Raw genomic sequence first — 25,159 nt, 5'->3', positions numbered from 1 at the left:
CAAAGGACATCAGGGGAGTTAAGATAGAGTGTGGGTTCGTGGGACATGAAACTGAAATGCCGAACAAATTCACATGTAATTTTCTCAACGACTGAATTTGAATTTGTCGTCTTTCGTCTCTCCGTCTAATTTTCCACTATTTACTTAATCACTGTCACGTGTCTAACGTTTCTTTTCTCAATTTCTTGTCACCTTCTTTCCCATTTCTCATTGACTTTTCGGCGCTTGTATTCACTATTCAAGCGGGAACGGCCCCATTTCCCCATTTCCGAGGGAGAGACAATTCCACCCCACTTTTTCTTAAATTAAAAAATATATAAAGTACTAGACTTTATCTACAAGGATCACAACCACTACCATCAACGGTAGAGCTAATGATTAGGTCAGCTACTTGTTCGGCCCACGCCCACCCAAATTTTTTATTTAGTATGAACTAACTTTGTTTTATCTTCTTTTCTTTTACTATGGGCTTCAAATCCTAACAGATGGACCAGCCTGATCCACATTTTCCTATGATTGGGTCGGGCCGAATCGAACGTACCAAGCATTTGGGCCCAAACCCAATGTGACTCGATGTTTTAGTGTTGGGTTGGTTCTGGGTTTCAGTTACATATCTCCATTCTCCAGCCTGGAACCCACCTAGCGCCTGCAATGACAGGAGCCAGGGATTCAACCCACTCTGGACTTCCCAATCTTTTTATCAAGGGTAACATATTTTCTTGCGAATTAACCATAGCACATATAAATAAAAAATAATAATTTTTTGATGCTCAGACCAAGATTTTGTTACAATAAATTATCCTTTCTTATGAAATTTAAAAGATTAATATTCAAATTTTCACATGTACAAAAAGAAAAAAAAAAGTAAAAGCTTTCAAGTTATGACTGCCAGAACGTACTTAGTAACCTTTGCAGCACTTCAAATTGTGAAGTTTCATTCCCATTTCACTAATGCTATTTGAAAGAGAAGACTAGCATATTCAAAAGATGTGTTCAAATTGTAGTTTTATACGACTTTTTGACTTCAAAGACTGATCTTTCCCTTCCTTCTCTTTTTTTTTTTTTTTACATTTTACCCGCGCAGATATAATATTCAAAACCTGTTTTGGGTTTGTCGTTTTGAAATCTTTTCAAGTTTTAAAGATAATTAAATAGAAATACTACTAACTTATTACGGGATTGGCTCCCCTCAGGTCCCAATCCCCCGCAGAGGGCAGTCCAAACCGTGGTATCTAAAAACAGGAAAGAAAATCTCTATTCAGTCAGTGAGTTATAAAATAACAGGTATTATCTCATTTGTACCATTAAATCATAAATCATATATGTATGCAAAGGAAAATAAATACTATATATAAACCTAAATCCAAGTGTTCAAAATTGGACGCCTGAATATATAGTTTACAAAAGTTTGCTTGAAAACAATTGTTGAGTAATTAGATTACTTACAATAACTTTTCCACCGCTAATATAAGCCTATAAGTTTGCTACCATATACGGGTCTCGACAGGTACCAACAGAACTAGATTAAATAAAATTAACACATTGGGGGATTGAGGTTAACCAAAATTAATATTTCTAAGATTTAAGCACATACTCGTATTGACCAAATAGTGACATCAATTAATGTCACTCTCTTGTATTCTTCCTGGCAGGCGGTAGCCAAGGGTGTACTTACCTACATTGAAGTGGTGTCACATGACACCACTGACACCACTCATTTATAAAAAAATATTTACTTGTTATATTACTTATTTAGAATTTTATATAGTTAATAATGATAATGCACTTATTATTTTGTTTACAAGTTTGTAGAGAGTGGGGTGAAAGTAGATTTATTAAAAAATAATTTATATACTAATATTTAAACACTACATGAAAAGACTAAAAAATTTTTTACTATAATTTAAGATTTTTGTTAAAAAGTCAAAAGTTAAACTACTCTCTCTTTAAAATTAAAATCCTACATTTAAGACCTGCATGATGCTTCATTTTCTCGATTTTTGGTTATGTTTTTCACTCTCTCAAAACAATTCATTTGAACTTTAATTATAAGTAATTTTCAATCCAAATTAAAATTTTAAATCCTTAATGTCTAAATATTTTTTTTGTCTATTTTGATAATTTGGGTTCATAATTATAATTTAAAATAAAATAAACTACATCATTCTAAGCCATAAAACACCTAAAATGTCTGCAAATAAAAGTGAACTCATATTAGTTAAAAGAGAATCCAAATATGTAACCAAAGAGGTAGGTCTTCATGATGTGTGGCCATCCAATCGGCGTATTAATTAGCTTCACAATGAATGTGAGATATGGTGCATTCTCAAGATTTTTGAAATAGTTTTCTCATACACTTGATAAGATGAGCATTCGAATCTAATGACGAGTTCTGAATGATTAACTTTTGAATGGCTAACAAAGATTTCGATTCCACCTGAACTTTCCTGAATCCCCTAGTCCAGTATAATTTTAATCCCAAGTTCTGTTGTTAATGAAAAGGTGATACTGATTTTATACATGAAACCCACCAACCAAATCCGTAATCATCTTTAATTACACCATCCACTGTTGCCATGCGTAGTTACCCTCTTGCACTTCCATCAACATTGAGTTTGACAAAAGAATACTTAGGTTTTTCCCAAGATATTAGGACTTCCTTTTTGATTCTGGACTGTTCTTTTCCTAAGTTATCCCATGCTTCTTTTGCTTTCGTCCATATTTGTTGTCATGCATTATAAGGCCAAACAAATGAGTCGTTAAAGAAAACTAGGTTTCGCTAGTACCATAACAGTCATGTGGTATAAACAAATATTGTACCTTATGGTATTCTATCCAAGGTTTTGTTAATTACCATGTTTGTTGTTATCTAACGTTGTAGGTCAAGATGAAAGAAATTTCCTTTTGCTAAATCTGGATCTATCTGCAACCAAACATCGCTCGAAGGTTTACAATCTCTTATTGCATGAAGAATGGCTTCTACTTGATGTCGACACTAAAGGCAAGATGATTAAATGCCCATGTTTCTTCTTGATAACCATTCTATTGTTGGCAAAGAATCATGAAGTACTCGCCAAATGAATACTCAATTTTTCCTAGAGCTAGGTTTTTTCCAAACTTATTGCCAGTAATGAATCGTTGTATCATTGCTCGTTGTTTGTAACTCATAGGTAGACCGAATTGAAAATTTTCCATCGCTTGTTAGAGTCCGTAAACTTATGTCTTTTTCCTTGCTTGAGGGGCCTATCATTATTGCAACAACCATCTGTTAAAGCTCTGGAATTTTGAGAGAAAACTTTGAGAGAAACTTGTGGAAGAATATTTTCTTTTTATTCTCATTGAACAAAAATGGCAACTATAATGGGCTTTTATATACAGAGTTAATAATAAACAGTCTGTTATAAAGAAAGGAAAATAGTTAAAAAAAACTAGAAAGTAAAGTTGTTTAACTAATAACAAACCAACTAATTATAGCAGTAAAAGCAATAAAAATAAATAACTTTCTTAGTATAAGACATGTGTTTGATCCAAGGTCTTTCCTTTGACTTGGCTTCAACCTATCTTCATTCAACCTTTTAGAACCAAACCAAGTCTACAACTGAGCAATGAAGATATCCTCTTTGCAGATTAATACTCCCCATCCAGATGAATATTCATGATGGAGAATGAATATCATGTATATTCATCTTGCTTAAGAGCTTACGATATTGCTTTGGTTGTAATCCTTTAGTCAATAAATCTGTAATTTCATCTTTGTAGGAACATACACAGGATTGATTATACCAGCAAGCACGTTTTCTTTGATAAAGTGACAGTCCATCTCCATATTTTTGTGCGTTCATGAAATGTAGGATTACGACAATATAGATAGCAGATTGGTTATCATAGTACAATTTTACTGTTACTTCATGTTTAATAGCAAACTCTAATAATAAGTACCTTAGCCACATGACTTCATAACATGTAGAAGCCATGGCTCAATACTCAACCTGTGTTGAGCTTCTAGCAACCACCGTTTGCTTTTTAGATTTCCAACTTACCAACAAACGTCCACAAAATACACACTAATTAGAGACAGACTTGTGTGTATCAGGGTATCCTGCCCAATCACTATCTGAATATGCTGATGTTACTAAATCTAATTTTACTCTCACCAATATTTCTTGGCTTGGAGCTAATTTAAGGTATTTCAAAACATGATATGCTACTGATAAGACTTGAACCGCATAAGAGATGTCAGGTCTTGAGAAAGTCAAATACAAGAGTTTACCTATCAACTACCTATATCCTGGTGAGTCTGCCATTTCTGCATCATTTATGTCTTAACTAAATTTGTGACTATAATCAATGGGAGTTGTGATTGGTTTCAAACCAAACATGCCATATTCTTCCAAAAGATCCAATGTATTCTTCCTTTGACAGATTGAAATACCTTATGAACTCTTTGCAATCTCAAGGCCAAGAAAATACTTTATTGTTCCTAAGTCCTTCAATTTAAATTTAGAGCTTAAGTAGTCCTTTACATAAGCAACAACTTGAGTAGAAGTATTAGCAATAACTATGTCATTAACATTTACCAACAATGCTGTAAAGTCTCCATTAGATATTGTCATTGTAAACAAAGAGTAATCTGAGAGTGATGTGTAAAACCATACCTCAATAAAGAAGTAGTGAACTTAGTATTCCATTGTCTTGAAGCCTGCTTTAAACCACAAAGAGATTTATGTAACTTGCAGACTAATTTGGAATCAGGTTCATACTCCTCTTTAATAGAATAACCTTGAGCTAATTGCATATATATTGTTTCTTTAAAATCTCCATTGAGAAAAGCGTTATTTATGTTGTGTTGTGATTAATATCAACCCTTAGCAGCTACCAATGCTAAGAAAACCTTGACAGTAGTTTGTTTAGCCACAAGGCTGAAGGTTTCTTGATAATCAAACCCTTCCTTTTAATTGTAGTCCTTAGCTACCAACCTTACCTTATACCTTTCCACAATCCCATTTGCATTCATTTTAACCATAAACACCCACTTAAAACCTTCTGTATATGAGTCAGAAAGTAAAGGTACAATACTCCATGTTCCATTATTTTCCAAAGCCTTCAATTCAGATTGCATTGCTTCTTGCCAATGAGAGTACTTAACAGCTTGACTATATGTAGCTAGTCCATAAGTTTGAGATAATGTTGCTAAAAAGACTTGTGAGCAGAAAAAAGTTGATGGCTGGAAAGAAAATTTGTTGTAGGATGTGAAGTAATTTAGTGAGAACTATAAGGTAAATAAGTTTGATAAACTTCAAGGTACTCTGGTGTGTGTTTATGTTAGTTACTTTTCCTAATTATGGGAATAGTATCAGGTAAAGCAATGACAGAACTATAAGGTATTGAAACATGACTTTGCAAGGCTACTTTAAACAACAGTGTCAGGTGAATTGGAATGTAATTCATCAGGTTCTAGTTGAGAGTGAGTTTCAAGTGATGGAACATGTGTAAATGAAGATGACTTAGCTAAAAGATGATGATTTGGGGTAAAATTCACAACATTAGGGGCTGAAATACTAAAATTGAAGCTATACATATCAGGTGTTTGTGAAAATGCAGATTGATCAACAAGATGTTGTGATGATTTGAAAGGAAAGATATGTTCGTGAAAAACTAGTTTCTAGATGTAAGAAACTTCGTAGCATTAGTGTCATAAACTTTGTATCCCTTTGTGCCATGTGGATATCCAACAAATACACATTTAGTTGCACTTCGATCTAATTTTCTTCTGTTTTGTCTAAAGTAGACACAAAACAAATAGAGCCAAAGACTCTAAGGTGTTCATAGGAATGTGGTTTAAGATAGAGCACTTCATAGGATGGCTTATCTTGGAGAACTTTAGTTGGAATTCTATTGACTAAATGAGCTACAGTAAGAACTGTTTCTCCCCCAAAACACACAAATTAGGAAGCTTGATGTATTAGAGCTTTGGCTACTACAAGAATATGCTGATGTTTTCTCTCAACAATCCTATTTTGTTGAGATGCCTCCACACAAGAAAGTTGATGTACGATACCATATTTTGCATAAAAATCAGTAAGACTAAATTCCCTCCCATGATTTGTCTTAAAGCTTTTTATAGAGGTTGAAAATTGATTTTTAGCAAACTTATAAAATGAAGGCAATAAACTAAACACATATGATTTGTGTCACATGAAAAAATCCAAGTAAACCTTGAAAAATCATCAACTAAAGTGAGAAAATAACGTTGGCCTTTGATAGTAGGAACTGTATATGGTCCTCATACATTAGCATGCACATTTTCAAAAACAAAAGCTGTATTTTTAATGTGAATAAGAAATGGTAATTTTTTTTCATTTTTGTAGCAAGACAAACATCACATATCAAATCTTTTAAAGACTAAATCTCAGGACATTGTTTATTTATGACACTTATTCTACTTGAATGTGTGTGACCTAGCCTAAAGTGCCACAAGTCAAATTTTTTGTACAATGTTTTACAAGTATTGACAGAAGATTTAACAGGAAATGATACATAATTATCAAAACTGAACTTGGAAAGAAATTGTTCATCTTGGTAATCTTGCAGGAAGCATAACCCTGAGAAAACTGTAGCAACCTCGGTTATCTTCCATGAAGGGAGATCTTGAATAACACAAAGCTCATCAGTAAAGAGAATACAGTTGTTCTTACAAGAAGTAAGTTTAGTCACTAAAACAAGGTTGAAATTGAATGAAGGGACACATAAAACATTTTCTAAGGTTAATAGAGATGTCAAGCCCGACCTTATAAAGTACGTGCCATGTCCTTCATGTAATTGACAATATACTTGCATACTTGGGAAGCCTCGAAAAATAGTCAAAAGTCGATATTGTACTAAATGGTACTATTAAGTTGAATTAAGTCTCGAACTAGTCTAAATAGAGATCTTAAGATGAAATTAAAAATTTAAAAACCTCAGAATGACTTAAAATGATGATTTGGAGTTCGAGGGCTGAATTGGAGTCAATTTGAAATTTTCATGTTCTAGGGGTAAAATGGTAATTTTATCACTCGGGGATAAAATGGAAATTTTTAGAAAAAATTTTGATCACATTTGACTCATTGGAGTATGATTTGAGTTTGAGAGGTGAAAAATTTTAATTCTAACATTTTTGGAGTCTCAGGGGCAAAACGGTAATTTTACAAGTTTACAAGGGCAAAGTTGGAATTTTAGAATTTTACACCACCTAACACTTGTCATGCCCATGGATTTCAGCCATTAACATTTTACATTGTGGATAATTGAAACATTTTATGTGATGGAGAGAGATTGCTTAATGGATAAGTATTACACATGGATCAATGGAAACATGCCATGTGTCAAGCTTGGATTATTCTAGAATTTCCTAGTAAAATCTATTCAAAACTCTCTTAGTCTCACTTATATGGCCGGCCAAAGCATGAAGTGAAAAGGAAAGGAAAGAACACAAAACTTAGGTGGGAAAATTGAAGAAAAAGTGTAGGATTTCAAGGGATTAAGCTAATAAAGGTAAAATTTTGTGATTTTATCTTGTGATTTACACTACCCATGCTTTCTTTTTCATTTTTCATGCTTAGAACTCAAGTTTGCATGATGAACCCATGTTGGCCGAATTTGAGAGGAGAGGTTTTGAGCATTGATTTTGCTAGATTTCAAGCTAATTAAGTGTTTTTGGTTGTTTGGTAATGGAAAGTATGAAAATCTAGCAAGGAATCACTTTGTTCTTCACAAACCCACAAGAGGCCGAATTTTCTAGGGAAGATATTGAGGCTGAAATTGATGATATTTCATGATATTTTGGTGGTATTTAATAATTGGTGAGGCTAGAAATTTAATGAAAAATTTTGGCATGAAAATCTTAATTTTTACCTAATATATAGACATGTGCGAGTTATGGTTCGAACTGATAAATTGAATCATATTCACAGTCATTGAGGTATTTTAAGTATAATTGGAGTGTAGAAAGTGAAAGAAATTGATTTGGAGTTAGATTGAAGGTTTTAACCAATTACATCGAGAATAATGCAAATTAGGTCGAATACCGTATTTAAACGGCTATTAGGATATTTTGCATCACATTTCGTGCGTTCATATAGATTTATAGAGCCTGAAATAGTTTATGATAAATTGACACAATTTATTGAAATTCGTGTCACGTATGATGTATAGGTGGTGAGCCCTCTAACAAGGGTAAAGAGATTGTGCCTGAAGATCGAAAATAGGAGTATATCGAACTCCTAGTTCTGTGAGTAACCTTACTATCGTCTTAATTATCTAAAGTATGTTTTATCCGATTTTGTGAATTTTATGAAAAATGAATTAAATGATAAATTTTTCGATTTTATAAACAAAATGTGATTTAATGAAATGATTTCATAAAATTGTTTTAAAATTTAATAATGGCTTTTCAAATAGAGTAATTGGAGACCATTTGATGTATTGTGAATTTATGGTTATAATTGATTGGCTTATGGCAATATTGGCATGAATGGTGGAATTGGTATTTGTGTTGAAATATATGAACTGTGTATTTAGCCTTGAAAGGCTGTGAATTACAATAATTATCATATCATGTTATTGAATTTTATTGATTGGTGGGATGATTATTAGCTTACTGCAGTGGGCGGGTTTTCTTGAACCAACCTATTAGAAGGGCATGGTAAACCCCGTTATATCTTACCTCAGTATGAGAGGCGCGGGTGGATAACTCCTGAGGCTAACATTTTAGAGGTCACTTCACGTCAAACCACCACATGAGGGGGAACTCAGCCAACGCCAAGGAACGACTATATTTTCAAAATAAAAACATGATTTATGAGTACATAACTTTTTAATAGCCTTGGCGGACTCGGTTTGGGATAGCCATCGGCCAAGGTATCCCTGATGATTGAGTATGATAATGATTTTGGCACGAGACAAAGTTTTAAGAAATTCATAAGCCATGTTAATTACTCGATTTATATGAATTGATTTTATTTGGTTGAAATAAGTTGAAAGGTGATGAATTTCAGTATGTTAAACTGTTTTATCTGTCTCCATTTACTCGACTTTAGATGGTTTAGATGGTATCTGTTTACTCACTGAGATTTTATAATCTCACCACCCTTCTTTCCAACCATTTTAGGCCCAAGGTAGCTTGTGGATAGCAGATATCATCAAGGATTATAGTCGGCTTTACTACTCTAAAAACTGTAGGTTTACTGCCTTTGTGCACTTTTGTTCCTTGTGGGCCCACGAGTCACTGTAAAGTAAATTTCATATCCCAGTTATTTGTATTATAGTACGTGTGAATTTATTTAGCTTTTACATTATAAAAATTATTTACCGATAACTCTATAAATATTGTTTTACAAGAAATTAGAATATTTTATTGAATATTTTTATTTTATTCAAATAGTTGCAATATCATTTTTAATAAATGTTTTAGACACCCAAATTTATTTTAAATAATGAAATATGTGTTTTTCACTTATCTACTACATTTTTAGTCGGGGATCGAAAAATTTTGAGGAAAAATGACGAAAACGTCCCTGTGAAGCGAAAATTATTTTTTCACGGTTTTGAAAGGGAAAAAGCTTAAAATTCTTAAAAAAAAAAGAGGTTTGGTGATGATTACTCACAGGGGAGATGACAAAAAAATGGTACTAAAGCCTTGCGGGGTTCTGGTTGACACTTTGGGTAACGAATGTCTATTGGGACGTCCCGACGGTTGTCACGGGCTCGAGGAGAGTACCGGATCGTGAAAAGAGAGGTCAACTTAACAATTCCTATATGGGTCACAATAGCTTTAACACTATTAGGTAAACACACAAAACAATTTTTTACTGATCTAACAAAGTTAAAGTTAACCAAAGAGCATGATATATGATCACTAGCACCAGTATCTATCACTCAGGAATTTTGCTTTATCATGAAAGATTTGATAATTTTGTACTTAGGTGGAAGGTTATTCATGGTGTTAAAACAAAAGTGACCAGAGACAATACTTACAAAGGTTGAATTGACCAAATAAGGCTTTCTTTGTTGAGCATTTAATGAACCACCAAAATAGTATTCACTGTTTATACCATTCTCATTGAGAAGAGTCATTGATATATGAACGTGTTGCTTAATTTGAGATAGTTGGGACATGGAATCTATGCCAATAAGCTTCTCATCATAATCAAACTGTAAAGTATTTTTTGCTTCAGTTGAGATATTGTTTGTAGTTGATTTTGTCTTCTTGAAACCGCTTTTGCCTTTTGTAAACTTGAAATTTTCAAGGAATCTAATCAACCTATAGCACTTTTCTTTAACATGACCATTCTTTCCACAATGACTACACACCAATTCTGTCTTGGCCTTCTTCTTATTGTCTATAGTAGTAATCATGGCAGAGGACTTTATAAATGGATTCAATTGAATCAACAAACTTTTTTGAGCTTTTCTCCCAAAACCATATTATAAGCTCTGTCTAGCTTAAGAAGAGGTTCCGTTGATATAATCTATGATCTTAATGTAGAAAAAGACTCATTGAGATCATTTAAGAATCTAAATACCATATCTTTGTAGTATTAATTTGAGTATTTGTTAAAGCAGACAGGATTGCATTTACCACACTCACAATGTGGTAAAGGCCTGAAATTCCTCAACTCTTCCCAAATCCCCTTTAACTCAATAAAGTATGCATCTATTGATCTAGTGCCTTGATTCACATTGCCTAAATTGTACTACAAGTTGCATACACGGGTGTCATCTGGTTAGGCAAAGTTCAGCTTAAAAGTGTTTTAGATTTCAGAGGCATTATCTATGTAAAACACAGTAGATGCTATTAGAGGTGTTATAGAATCCAAAAGCCAGGCAACTATCAAATTATTCCATATAATCCAGGAACTAAACAGAGGATCTGAAACATTAGGTTTTGTAATCATGCCATTAATGAAACCGACTTTATTCCTAATAGACAGTGCTAACAAAAATGATTTGCTCTAAGTAATATAATTGCTTGAGGTGAGCTTAGGATTCACAATGATAGATCCATGACTATCAGTATGATACATGTAGTAAGGGGATTGAACATCCTCTAGATACGAATTTGTAGTTTTAGGGTTTGCTGTAAATTTAGTCACTAGTTGTGAGTCTTCAGCCATATCCAAGATAACAACAAATCACAAGTAAAAAGTTTCTTAATTTTCACAAATCACAACTCTAGTGGTAATTGAAGAAACTCAAGTGATCAATTCTAACACATTCCAGATCTACAAAGTGAGATGCAAGATTTCATGTGAAATGATGAAAATGAAAAATCAAGCAATGAATAAGAAATAAACCAAGAATAATAACAAAACCTCAAATGGATTTATAAAGCATTCTTGATCCTAAATCTTGAAGTCACTCTGATACCATGTAAAAGCTTTGGAATTTCGAGAAAAAACTTTGAGAGAAACTTGTGGAAGAATATTTTCTTTTTATTCTTATTGAATAAAAATGGCAACTATAATGAGTTTTTATATACAAAGCTAACAAGAAACAATCTGTTATAAAGAAAGGAAAAGAGGTGTAAAAACAAGAAAGTAAAGTTGTTTAACTAATAACCAACCAACTAATTACAGTAGTAAAAACAGTAAACTCTCTCAGTATAAGACATACGTTTGACCCAAAGTCTTCTCTTTGACTTGGCTTCAACCTATCTTCAATCAACCTTTCAAAACCGAGCCAAGTCTACAAATAAGCAATGAAGATATCTTTTTTATAAATTGACACTATCAATGTAATATGTTAAGGGAGAACTTGATTAACTTGATCAAAGTTCCAATTACCAAATTCATCACAATAATTGGCTACAGGTAAATCCATTTCAACCTCTAATAGATATATGGTTGCATAATTGATAAATGGTCCTTAGCTGAGCTAAGAATCTGTCCAAAACTAAGTTAGGTGTCCATTTGCAATATTACTTCCTAGCCCCTTTGTAAGGACTATTCTACTTTTCAGAATACTCTTCCACACATGAGCCATATGGTTTAGCTTCCACCGACATAAAATCTTTATTTCGATATATTGTTTGATTATTTTGTAGACAAATGGAAATACTGTGTATCTTTTAGTTTATTTGTTCATAAAACTTGTATTGATCTTACCAGTTACAATAATATAAGTTGAAAGAGCTTTTTTAGTAATGAAATTTATAAAACACGAACTATGCAATCAAATGAATAATGAGTGAGCAATTATAGTTATCTAAAATATTTTTACTTTGAAGTATTAAATAAATGTATTGAATTTATATTTTCTATAATTTAATGTTATAAATTTTAATTTATTTATTTAACATATTTATAATTTTTAATTATTATTATTTTAATTATGACATTACTTAAAAAAAATTTTAAATCCACTTCTACAGGTAGCTATATGGTTACTACAAAGTCTAGTTATTACCTTCCCTCTCACTTGGTACGTAGGGTAGACACTTATCAGGTGGAGTGCTTCCAAGGAAAGTACAACAGAGGGTGGGGAGCCGGAATTAAAAAACCATTAATAAAGAAAACAAAAAAAAAAAATCCTGGGCTGCGGTATATGATAAATATTAACAAAAAGAGCATATGAGTAATTGTTAAAAATGGAAAAGGAGCTCAAAAGGTAGAAGAAGTTGGGCAGTAGCAAGAATGATATGATAAAGTATAAATTGATCCACGAATGAACGCAAAGTGAGCACACTAGGGACAAGAGTGTTGGGCATGGGTGAGTTAAATTATGCTGGAAAATTAAGAGAAGGGTGTTCTCAGTGCGCATATATTATATGGCAGCAGCCAGCCACCCCTGGTGCTAATTAAGCAGCAAAAACAAAAAATGTCAGTTATGGTTTGCCAATGCATGTGAGGCTAAAGCTTGGATTGTTGAACTTTAAATGTTAAAATGAATGACCTTTCATCTCTGGTTAAGATGGCTTCATGGTTTGTACTGAAGGCTACAAATCTATTTAATGATGTGATGTACAAGGAAGAGAATATATATACTACTTACTACTGAGAAGGAAACAGAAGATTAAAATGGTTTTTCCAAGTAGAAAAGATTATCATTAGGACGAAAAAGCAGCTTCCTCTTTCACCGGAGTCCAACCAAGACGGCTGATGTTTTTCTTTGGGTTCAGCATTTTAACTTTGAAGTGAATTGGAAAAAGAAGTCACGGGGTTTTGGTGGGCCAAGTGCGGTTTGGCTCTGCACTCCACGTAAGAGTCCCACTTTAATGCTACTCTTAGTTTTCATTAAACCTGCTTTCTTTTATCTTTCCTCTTTCTTGGTTTCCTTCCAATTCCATAAACGTAAGAGCGAGGACAGCCCGCACCCGCAATCCCAGCTGTCTCTCTTTGTTTTCCCCTCTCTGTTCCCACTTCACACCAAAACACTCTAGAAATTACGGACAGCCAAGCCGAAGGCCTTGCACGTTGTTCAAGTTCTCTACCAATTTGCTGATTTAGTCTTGTGAAACTGCTCTAAACCAATATGACTATCGAGATAAAATATCTGGATTGGGCGCTAGTCCCAATCGGGATTCTTTTAATGTTGGCATACCATCTTTGGCTTCTCTATCGAATCGTCAAACATCCCACCAAGACTGTCATCGGCGTCAACGCCATCAACCGCCGCTTCTGGGTTCGCGCTATGATGGAGGTAATTGGTATTTCTTAATTTTCCAATATTCTTGACCATTTCTTTTCCTCTTTCTTGAATCTGATTTCTCAATTCTGGCATCTTTAGATATAGTATCTAATTAAACCCTTGCATGCATGGGAAAATGGATGGAAAAATTAATGAAGTAGTAATTTTTATGGTGCAGGACGTGGCAAAAAATGGGGTTTTGGCTGTGCAAACGCTGAGAAACAACATAATGGCATCGACCCTTTTGGCATCGACGGCGATCATGCTGAGTTCGCTCATCGCCGTCTTGATGACAAGCAGTAGCGGTAATAGATCGTCTTGGTTCGTGTTTGGAGACCGAAGCAACCTCGCATTTTCCATCAAGTTTTTCTCAATATTGGTTTGCTTCCTGGTGGCCTTCTTGCTCAACGTGCAGTCCATCAGGTATTACAGCCATGCTAGCATTCTCATCAATGTGCCTGTGAAGAAGATGTCCCAGCATCAGCGCCATCACCATCTTACCGTTGAATACGTTGCCACCACTGTGAACAGGGGCAGCTATTTTTGGTCTTTAGGACTACGTGCGTTTTACTTCTCGTTCCCTCTTTTCTTGTGGATCTTTGGGCCTCTTCCTATGGTTTTCTGTTGCATTGCCCTCATTTTCATGCTGTATTTCCTCGATGTTACCTTCCAATATGGGGGGGCCGCTGGGGTTGTTGATGACAATAGCCACAAGGATGAGGAATTAGGGGGTTCGGGTCGATCGGAATCCCTGTAACTTCATACAGCTAGGAATACAGGAAATGGTTGCGTCTGCCAATTCGTTCAATCCAAGTTGAATCGAATGGCTTTTCATCATTATGGGAAATAAAGTTGTTAACAAATACCGTCGCATACGCATTTTAGTTTTCTATCCTAATCATCAGTAACGAACACGGTTTGTTAAATCAGAATTGGGTTTTCAGCCTTTTCCCATACAAAAATGTGTCCAAGGAGAATTGTTCCATAAGAGGAATGAAAATTGAAAGGTTGCTTTCCTCTATCGTTATGGATATCACTTCCTTTGGGAGCAATCCTTTTTTCATGCAAAAAATTTGCTAATTACACACAACCAAACCAAAATGATATGCCGTGTTATGCATGAAGCAGTCACGAGCTACCCGACACTATGGTTCCAACTTGCTGTCCTTTTTTGTGTCCTAAGGCAGTTATGCCGTCCTTTTAAAGAATTTTACCTAGTTGCTTATCAAACAAATTGTTCCAAAACTATTCTTTTTCACTTGGCCACAAGATCATCATGAGCTCGAATTTGCAATCCGCGTAGATTGAACGATATTGATGCCTCAAAAACTTACATGACTAAATACCAATATGCCCTCGTGCGTCTATCTTTAGTTTCTCAAATTAAAATAAGAACAAAGACTTTTGCCACATATACATAATGGTGTTTTCCCTGCACAATTTCTAGGATTGATCATGATGGAATCGAGATGCATACCAAGTAAAAATCTTTTCAATCTATTCCGCTGTGAAAGTCATAGTTGCTCGATGAGAAGAAATGTACTGCCAATAGAAGCTGACTTATTTCTACTGACAAAAACGTCAACAAATCCATAAGAACCTCTTCAGCACAACAGAAAATATACACAAGTAATTCCAGTCTTGCATTTCTAAGGTATTTATGTTTTACGCTTTTAATCAACCAAGCCAAAAGCAAGCTGAGACCAAAGAATAAATTATAACAAAGAGCTAACCTTCGCTTCATCAAGATAATAATTGTACACATACGTCGAGTCTCTTGGTATGCTGATCTGAGCCGCTAAAAATGATCTAAAGAATCTCCACCTTGACATGCTTAGCTGTTGCTGACAAAGCTTGTGATTCAGCTTCTAGATATTTACAGCCTAACATTTACAAATGGTTCTTTCTTTTCATGAAGCTGGACAGTGATGATCATCAACGTCATTCCACTTTCTAAATGGTTGCAATGAGTGAATAACACTTTCCTACATAATGCACACATCCTCATGCAAAGATTGCAGGCAAGAGAAATTTTGCAACTCGTACAACCACTAGATTCAGCAACTACTATAAGATTTTGTGCATTTTAAAGTAAGCTTACAAGCAAGACCTGGTATAGACTACAGACCAAACCTGGTGGACAGTCAAATAGTTGGAGGATACACATTTGTCTTAGGAATGCTGCCTAATAAAAAGAAAAAATAAAATATCCGGATCTTTTTAAGTTTTGATTGAAAATACATATACGCTTATTAATTTTTAAAATAGACATTCTGACCCAAGATTAAAAATATCGTTAATAGAAATAAAGAAAAAACTAAAATACACTTTTTTTTTATTACTTTAAAAAATTATTATTATATTTTAAAAAAATAAAAAAAATAAGAAGCGCCGATCGGTGCTCCCTAGAACCCCAAGAAAAGGGAGCACCGGCAAGGGAAGAGGGGAGCACGATTTGGGGCTCCCTCAGTGCTCCCAAATGGAGAGCTTTTATTATTTTTAATTAATAAAAAATTTATATAATTATAATTATTAAAATTAATCAAATGTAAAATTATTTTTTTATTCTTGCCAAGTCAACAAGTTGACAAAAATACTAACGATTAGAGGTGAGCAAATGTAAGACGAATCGAACAACCAAATCGAGTTGAAATGAGTTCGATTTTTTCGGTTCAATTAGTTCAGTTTTTTAAATAGTTCAATTAAAATAGTTTGGTTATTAAAATTAATTCAGTTAGAAAAATTTCTAACTGAACTAACCGAACTTAAGTAAAGGTATTATAGGGATTTTGTATGAAAAATAAATCATAAACTTAATCTCCTCCTCTTTAGTTTCTTTTTAATTGTATGAGTTTTCATCTTATTTATTATAATTTTTTATTATCATTTTTAATATTTTTGTAATATTGATTTATTTAAAAAATACAACATAAATAAATATATAAAAAAAATAAAAAATTTATCAAATTTGATTTTTGATTAGCTTGGTTATTTGTATAGCTCAATTTGGTTTTGATTATTTTTAAATATGAATTCGGTTACTTCGGTTATTAAATATAAAAAATCGAATTAACCGAAATAACCGTTTGCACATCTCTATTAACGATTGACTAGCGGTTGGACCTAGGTGTCTAGCGAAAAATATTTTTTTAAGACGGAATGTCTATTTTCAAAACTAACGAACCTTTATATAATTTCGATCAAAACTTAAGAAGGTCTGATAGTTTACCCTAAAATGAAACCACACTTGAGAAGGATATATTGTTAGATTCAGGTTTCTTGATTTCTCTATGCACATATATGCCATTGTATAAAGAATTATGAAAGAAAAATTTATCGACAAGTGAGTATGCTATTCTGAAATCAACGAAACAGCATCAAGCAAAAAAGTGCCCATAATCATACTACCCTCACCATTCATGTCTGAACATCAATTAGTTTTAACTTAAGCTTCATGTTTCCGGCTTGAACTACTATTTCTTCCTTATATGTGTCTACTCTTAAAACCATTGCTCTCTTGCCGAGGGATGAAACATGCACCATATCACCAACCTTCGGAAGCTCAGTAATTTTTTCTGCATCATGAACACCAAAGGAAAGATTTACTAATAAAAACTCAATGACTGTTTCACTGGTCTTAGCTTAATGGAGCAATATTCTGGCACAAAGAGTTTAAAAGATAAAAAGCTAACTATTTCAAATCGGCAGAAGAAAGTTTTGTCTGCTTTATAAATGATACCTGATTGTGGTTGTTTAATAACTTGAATAGAGGATGAACCCACATTGGTACTCCGCTGCTTGGTTTCAACTGATGTAGCATGCTTGTAATTACTTGGTAGTGTATGCTTGCTTGCTTTACTGAGTTGAGATTGTTTCATTGTGGATGTACGAAGCTGCTGTACCCTTTTGTGAAGGGTAGATCGAGCTACTGCAGCAGCCTCAGATAGTACTTGCATCATCTTATATCTTTGATCAGTGCCAAGATCTTTAAGCTTTCTTCTGGTGAGCAATAGCTTCTCATGAAGACTTCTTGACAGCCTATAATCACAAGCAGAACATAGACACTAGATAGAGCATCCACTAGCTTGCAATACATGTTTAGAACTCCTTAAACCATAGCAGCAGCCTTATTTATAGTAATTATCAACTAAAATTAGCAAGCAACTTTTTCCATAACTTGGATAAATGCTGCATTGACAAACTTTTTCTATCTCTCTACGATCCAGTATTCCCTGGCTATGGGCATATCACATAGGAGACTGTAAATGGACCTTCAAATTTTCCTCTTCTAGTCAAACAGTGATAGCGGACAAGACGATGTGGGTTAAATGCATGCAGAGTTGAACCCCGGGCATCTTCTAAAAGGAAGCACATCACTAAATTATTTGGAATAAGAACTTTTCCATACTTTGAAAAGAGGATGAATGTAAAATGTCAATGTCAAAATAAGTTATGAAGAGTGGAGGTAAAGAACAATGACCTTAAATTTATTAAAAGTGAAAAGCGGTGTTGTTCAGGTTGGGCAGGTTTATGCATTCTTAATTTTGGAGGGTTTAGTATACCTAAAGCTGATGGGTAAATATGTAACTATATAACCATATTATTTTAGTTAGACTAACTCAGAGAGGATAAATATGTAAATAGCCATCAGAAAACTCATCAAAATATTAAAAAGACTACGTTATCAGAACATAGCTTTTATTGATGCTGAGCAATTAGTTAAGGTGACTAATGATAGAGAACGGTTATCCTCGTAGTCCTCTAAATCGATGGGCATAAAAAATTTAATTACATTGGAAGCTCATGGTTTCACGTCCAGTAATCAATTTCAAGAAAAAGATACATACATCAAATAATGCCGAGACTCATGTATAAGCTCTTGAAAACTTTGCTTGAATGTTTCCATATCTATTATTACCTGCATTAAGATATGCACCAAATATTATAAGGAATACTGATGATGTAGGATGAGAGAGTTCAACGATCATTCTCAACTACACGGTGTATACAGGTCCTTGAGAAAGGTTCCCTTTTCAACATTCATAAATCAAGGTGTCCATACAACCGGGTAACCGAGTCACAGTAACTTTCAGCAAAGCAAAGTAGAAAATAATAGTTGCTCAATCCACAAGCTGATACTAGCAGATATCAGAACTTAACTAACAACAAGCATATTGCACTCAAGCATTTATCTCATTGGTTAGTGCATGATTTCTCTTTTTAAAAAACAGGGTTCGAATCCCCTTTCTCCAAATAAAAAAAAAAAAAAACTAATAACAAGCACATTATAAGTGTACTCAGTTACCTCATCAATCTCTGCACTAGCAGGACCATATAGCTCACGAGCATTATCAACAACTATGCTGGGTACTCCCAATCTTTCAGCTATATTGATTGCATTTGAACGACCTAAGACAATTTTACACTGCCTAAGTCACATCAAGTCTCAGTATAACAATACGATGATATTACTCAAAAACCAAATAACCAGCAGTGCCACAGTTGCAAAACTTGGCCTCAAAAAACTTTGGTGCAAGACACATTTGACTAGCAGAAGACAGTCCAAGAATCAAGCAACTCATTGTTCTTGGTCACATATTTATGATGAATACCTGGTACTCCCCAGAGAATCTTGTAAGTTGGCTTCAAGTTCTCTTCATCAAACTCCATACAAGCGTTTTCAAAGGTATCATTACTGCCAAAGATGTATAAGATCAAGAATTTGGTGCAGCAAAACAATTCTTAGCATAAATGCAAGAGCCAGAAGATAGTTAATAACACATCTTCCATATGAATCAGTAGAAACTACAGTAACCATAAACTTGATCATGATTAGATTTCTTCCTCAACTTAGATATGTCAATAGACTGAAGTATGCAGTGCAAGAAATACATCTTCAGCTAGCTACTATGTATACCTGTATTTCAAAGTTTTAAGTTCACCATGATGTGTCGTAGCTATTGTCAACAAGGCACCAGTTTTAGCAAAAGATTCTAGTAGAGACATTCCCAATGCTGCTCCTTCAAGGGGATTTGTTCCTGCGCCAACCTAGCAGATAGAAAATGGGGCAAAATCTGTTTTAGATTTGTTTGTAACTGTGAAGCACTTTTCTTCTCTTCAACCTCAGACTGTTAATTGAGGTAAGTAATCACAAAATTACTAATTGAAACATACTTCATCTAGTAGCACCAATGATTGACTTGTGGACTGTGATCGAATTTCCTGCAACACAAATACTTAAACTGCATCAAGAAATTCTAATCAGGGCATTGTGTATGTGTATTATTTAATCCCCAAAACATAAGAATTCCTAGTTGGCAATAAAACTGCCCAAATTCTAAAAGGAATGAATCGAAGTCACCAAGCTATTAATCTTAGGAATGATGTCCGACCAGCTTGAAGTCTACGAGGATGACTTTGCTGGTGCAATGCTTACACTGAAGCAAGCAAGACATTTTGAACTCTCCAAAATTGGTTGTGCTCTACCTGGCCATTTTATTGACTCGTTTCAAACAAGCAGGAAGAGTAATAGAAAGTATATCATCCTTACACTAATTTGCTTCAAGCGGCCAGAGAATGTAGACAATGATTGAGACAAGGACTGCTCATCACCAATATCAGCAAAAACACTATCAAACCAAGGAATTTTTGCAGATTCAGAAGATAAAACATGAAGACCTGCAATATTAAAGAAACCAGGGTAAGGTTATGCAATACAGGAAAATAATAATTTTCCAAGACAATATAACAGGTAAAGCGAATGACATTACTGCTCAATGATGTTCATCATAAAACATATGCAATAATATTATATTAATATTCGCCAATGTAGTAAGAGAAGACTCTGTATATCCAGCAAACTTGGTATATGGTTTGAAACTTTAATGTTGTATTTATCGTTTGCTTCAAAAGTGTTTCGCTACCCTTGATTTACTTGACATATAAACACGTTTGCATAAAGGAGTACATGCAAAACACTTAGAATGAAAAGTTTGGCTAATACGTTAATAACTACACAAGCATGGAGCACTGTTATAATTCTGACACCTCCATTTAATTTTCAATGGATAAACGAATCATTGAAGAAAAAAGAACAAAACATTTGAACCTGATTTTGCCATTATAGCAGCCAATCCAACTGTCTTTAAGCATATAGTTTTACCACCAGTATTAGGGCCAGTTATGACCAGTACTCTCGTCTTCTGAGCGATAAAAAAATCAGTTGGCACAGGGGGAGCTTCTTCTAGTGCTCTAACCTGGCAATCAAGACAATAATCTTCTTGAAACTGAACACCAACATGATTGGAGGATTAATAATTTAGTCCTTGATGATACTAGCAGCTGATGGATAAAATTAAGTAATTAACTAATTACCTGCATTTCCAAGGATGAAAGATCTATATCTGCTTCTCCTTTGACTGCCATATTCTCTCCCTGCAGTTTTCTTCTCCTGATTTCCTAAGGCAAAAGACAGTAAGGAATAGAAGAATAGATAACTGAAAGCAATTGGAATGAAGTTGACGTCTAGAACCTAATGAGTTGCTTGAGTAAAATTTAGTAATCCAGCAATCTCTTGTGCCAATTATTGTAGATAAACAGCATGTGTAAGAATTGAGGACCCCAAAAGAACAAAAGAATTCAATTTTCATAAACTTATATGAAATACAACAATTCTAGCCAGTATTTTTTAAGACAAAGTAAAAGTTCAGGACAGCAAAAGTTAGCAATATGTTACTTACAGCAGTAGCATTGCGGACATCCTTCCGAGCCATGTGCAGCTTTTGCCTATGCTGCTGAAGTAATAAAGGATGATAAGCTTTACGCAGATATAAAATCCATTCTTTATTGGTATTTGATGCCTGTAAAGTTTTGTCCTTCGATCTGTAGGATTCAGCCATTAAAGTTCCATTGATGTCTTCTGGCAGGTATATATTGGGATATGTCCCTCCAAATGAATGACTATAAGTTGCACGAGCATAAATCTAGATGTCAAGAAAAAAAACAAAACAAAAATGGAATAATCAACAAGTACAAACAGATTATTTCATAAAAATTGGATAGAATATCACAAAATGTCTATCAGAAAATACACTTGTATTGGTGATGTAGAATACTTTCTACATTGTAATGACCTAATAGGTCTTTCCTCACAGTTGGCACTTGGCATGCACAGGTATCTTTGAGGCTTTTAAAAAAAAAAAAAAAGAAAAAAGAAACCATTTGAAGCTAGCATAAGGATAATATATCCATCATAAACTAAATCTGGTACATTTTACAATGTTCCTAAAGCCCTTTAAAGGTTCCATCATTAAAACCAACAAAATTTTATCTAAACTTTTCTAAACATCTTTTTTTCTTCACCTTTTCACATAAAAGCAAAAAATGATCGAAGAAGAAGTAGCAAAGAAGCAGGCACCTACAATATCCAATTGAATTGCACTTCTCAAGATCTTTTCAATGTCATCGAGATCCGTTTGTATCTGTATAGATTGCAGCAACACAAAAAACATGATGAGAGATAAATGACAGTCTGGATAAGAAAAGTAATTTCACTTGTTAAAGCCAGCAACCTTTTCTGTCACCATCAAAAGCACATCTGCCTCAGCCTTGTCCACTAATGCTCTCGCTTGTTGTAACTCATCATTCAAAGGAACAGCTGCAAGTGGCTCTATAATACTTCCTAGTCCTGAACCACTAGAACCATTTATTTCCTTTCAAGAACATGATATTAAAAAGGTGAGCTCCCATCAACAGTTCATGGGTATAAAAGCAATACAAGAAGATCTGGCCTTCAAAAATGTTTTAGTACCTATCCAAGAAAATTGACAAAATCAGGAAATGTTACAATTTTAAATCTGAATTAGCTATAGTAATACACATTGATCCATCTCTTAATCCCATGATCCTTCTGGCTATCAATTATTTGTCTTGAAATGTAAATTACTTGTACACTTTCTGAATCAACCTTGTTGGAGAAGAAATTCTAAGTAACATATAATTTTCTACAATCAATATTGAAGATTGAACTAAATTTTCTTTGATTCAAGTTCTGCAATTGATAAGAAAGGGGGAAAATGAGAAGGTAATCTTTTGATAAGGGTTTTCTGCTTGATTCATAGAATAATAACAAACTGAAGGTCCATGAATAACAATCTTAGAACCGTTTTGTTGAATTGGTTAATGGAAGTATCATCCCTTCATCCAAATATGTGGTTTACCCTGCCTTCTTGTGCTCAATAATACAAATTTTATTATGGTATGACCACGCCAAGCAGTAGTATTTGTAACACTGAAGGCACAAGAGTGGGCTAAACCTTTTCACACCACAGGCAGACATATTTGCATGCACATAAATTAGTGAATTAAGCTACAAATTTATGCACCTGGACAATAGAAGACCCTTAAAACTCGTCATTTGATCAGTCCCTGATCTTATACACCATCTACCATCAATAGTACTCGCCTCCTGAAACAATAACACAATGGCAGTTAGGATAACAACCATGAAGATTGACAAAGCATATGTTGGTAATCAAATGAATCTTACCAGAAGGGATGCCTCTTTTGTATCATTTCTAATTAGATTTTCCACTAAGTGATGCAACTGAAGAGAGAAGCAATTACGCAGTTAAAATAGCAAAGTAGAAAAAAGAAAACTCAAACCAACATTTTAATTAACCAAAAGATTTGTGGAAGCAACACTGACAAAGCAGTAATGATACCCTTATAAACAAAGATTTAGCACGTGTAAAGTCATTCCTTTTCCTTGAGTATGAAATGGAGTATACTGGAAAAACAGGGAAAGCAAGGTAGAGGTGGACCAAAATTAAAATGAGTTGAAATAATTAAAAACATCTAATGCCTAAACAACTCCTAGAGTGTATGACCTTAATTGAGATGAATGCAGGTAAAAGTATCTGTGTTAGCATACTGCATAGGCTAAGCAGTCTAAGGGCTTTAAGCTTAGCCAAGTTTAATAATATTTCTATCTATTTTATTAGAAAGATGTTTAACTTTTATTTGTTTCTCATTCTTTTTGAGGGGGTTGGGAACAGGGACGGGCAACAACTGAAAGATGTTTAACAAAATAACTGGTTGTTGCCATCAATATACTGCCTTTACTCATGCAAAGCCTTAATTGAAAAAAAAAAAACCCAAAATATAACTGCTCTGGAAAAAGGTATATATGAAACAACAGGTATTTTCCAACAAAAGCATCACTGGGGTTTAATAAGAAAAAACCAAGAAATTTCACCTTTCGTTCAAGCATTCGCACTTGATGACGTGCTTTTTTAAGGGCAGAACTCTGAAGGAGAGTAAAATCAAGATGAAATAAGACCAATGGGATATGATTGGAAAAAGGAAAATGGAAAATTCTTTCTCTATATTTTGTTTCAGGAATGTAACTTTTGAGGCAAAAGGAACAAACCGCGGAGTCTTTAACAGTGCCATCTTCATCTATAACTTGCTGAATCAACTTAATTATTGATCGATTTACAACCAGTTGCGTAATCTGCAAGCAATTAAAAAAAAACAAAAGAAAGTAAATGTAAATATGCGTATGCATGTGGAGAAACGATGAAAGGCTAAGAATTCAAAAGGCAGTTTACCTTTTCACTAAGAGGCATGAATTGTTTATACCAATCAGAGTCTTCCTTGATTGCGGCTTTTAAATTAAGCTGCAATGCTTCAATAAACTGTAGTAGAGACACAAGAGCCATTGCTGCGTTTGCATCTATAGGTAAGCCCCTCCGCGCCTGTTTGATGGCAGATTTAACCTTTTTCAGACACAAAAATACAAACACTTAAGGGAACCATAATTGGTCGTTAAAATAAAAATAAAAAAAAGTAAAGTTAAAAGGAAAAAAAAAAGGAGCGAAGGAAAATTACGAGAGCAAGGTCGACGGAAGTCAAGTCCAAGTTGAAAGAGCCATGGTTGTGCATTAGGATTGCGGCATTGGTTTCTTGTAAAAGTCTCAAACTCTCTTGGAACGTTTGATCGAGAGACCAAAGCTGTGCCTGTCAATTCTCAATTGTTATTCCAACAAGAAGAGAAAAAAAAAATAACTGCTGATTTATCTAAAAGGAAGGGGAAAAAGAGAAGTGAAAAACCTTAGTGGCTTGACGACCCAAGGATGTGCGGGCAAAAGAGGCGACGGAGTCGCAGAGTTTGTCCCATTCTAGAACCCTCAGAGAATCGTACTTTACTCTGGATTGATTATGGCCTTCAATCGAGGATGATACTTTGAAATAAACGTTCCTCTTTCGGATTATACTCATCGGGTAACCACAAATGGTGCCCAGCGCTGCAAAGAGTGGCATGCTGTCCACTCTCGGACTGTTACAACTGTTACCAATGGCGGGATGAGGATTGGGATTCAACGGCCTCCTAACTCCGAAGCTCGCTGCCTTTTTATCCGTTATGATTTTAATTGCTATACATCATCATGGGTTGAAGGAAGGTGAGGGAGAGGGAGACACGTGCCATGGCCGT

At 34.3% G+C, this 25,159-nt stretch overlaps 2 protein-coding genes across 2 annotated transcripts; one reads left to right on the top strand and one right to left on the bottom strand.

The window, feature by feature from the left end:
• The first annotated feature begins 13,316 nt into the window (after window positions 1-13,316).
• LOC18605890 (TRP-like ion channel protein (Protein of unknown function, DUF599)) lies at window positions 13,317-14,544 on the top strand. Its single transcript, XM_007039185.3, is given in 3 exon segments — window positions 13,317-13,677; window positions 13,844-14,398; window positions 14,400-14,544. Coding segments are annotated over 3 exon segments (807 nt in total). The 5' UTR covers window positions 13,317-13,509; the 3' UTR covers window positions 14,484-14,544.
• Window positions 14,545-16,997: 2,453 nt separating this feature from the next.
• LOC18605889 (DNA mismatch repair protein MutS, type 2) lies at window positions 16,998-25,078 on the bottom strand. The gene is made up of 20 exons (XM_007039184.3): window positions 24,778-25,078; window positions 24,556-24,684; window positions 24,276-24,443; window positions 24,095-24,178; window positions 23,921-23,971; window positions 23,213-23,269; window positions 23,049-23,131; window positions 22,236-22,359; window positions 22,086-22,145; window positions 21,405-21,647; window positions 21,040-21,123; window positions 20,774-20,921; window positions 20,216-20,343; window positions 19,840-19,887; window positions 19,583-19,713; window positions 19,278-19,360; window positions 18,971-19,074; window positions 18,513-18,583; window positions 17,405-17,703; window positions 16,998-17,240 (listed from the first exon to the last, which is right to left on the bottom strand). The coding sequence occupies exons 1-20, from the start codon at window positions 24,985-24,987 to the stop codon at window positions 17,083-17,085; spliced, it is 2,463 nt and encodes an 820-aa protein (XP_007039246.3). The 5' UTR covers window positions 24,988-25,078; the 3' UTR covers window positions 16,998-17,082.
• Between the last annotated feature and the right edge of the window lie 81 nt (window positions 25,079-25,159).

The sequence above is a fragment of the Theobroma cacao genome, chromosome 3, assembly GCF_053813885.1.
Source record: "Theobroma cacao isolate CCN51 chromosome 3, ASM5381388v1, whole genome shotgun sequence".
Lineage (NCBI taxonomy): Eukaryota > Viridiplantae > Streptophyta > Magnoliopsida > Malvales > Malvaceae > Theobroma > Theobroma cacao.
This window is presented reverse-complemented; position numbering and strand designations above follow the sequence as displayed.

Excerpts from the sequence above, each read along its gene's own strand:
- LOC18605889 (XM_007039184.3), bottom strand. The coding sequence starts at position 24,987 with ATGCCACTCTTTGCAGCGCTGGGCACCATTTGTGGTTACCCGATGAGT. Across the intron at positions 23,972-24,094 it reads GCACTGTTAAAGACTCCGCG|AGTTCTGCCCTTAAAAAAGC; the intron begins GTTTGTTCCTTT and ends ACTCTCCTTCAG. Across the intron at positions 23,132-23,212 it reads CAAAAGAGGCATCCCTTCTG|GAGGCGAGTACTATTGATGG; the intron begins GTAAGATTCATT and ends TTATTGTTTCAG.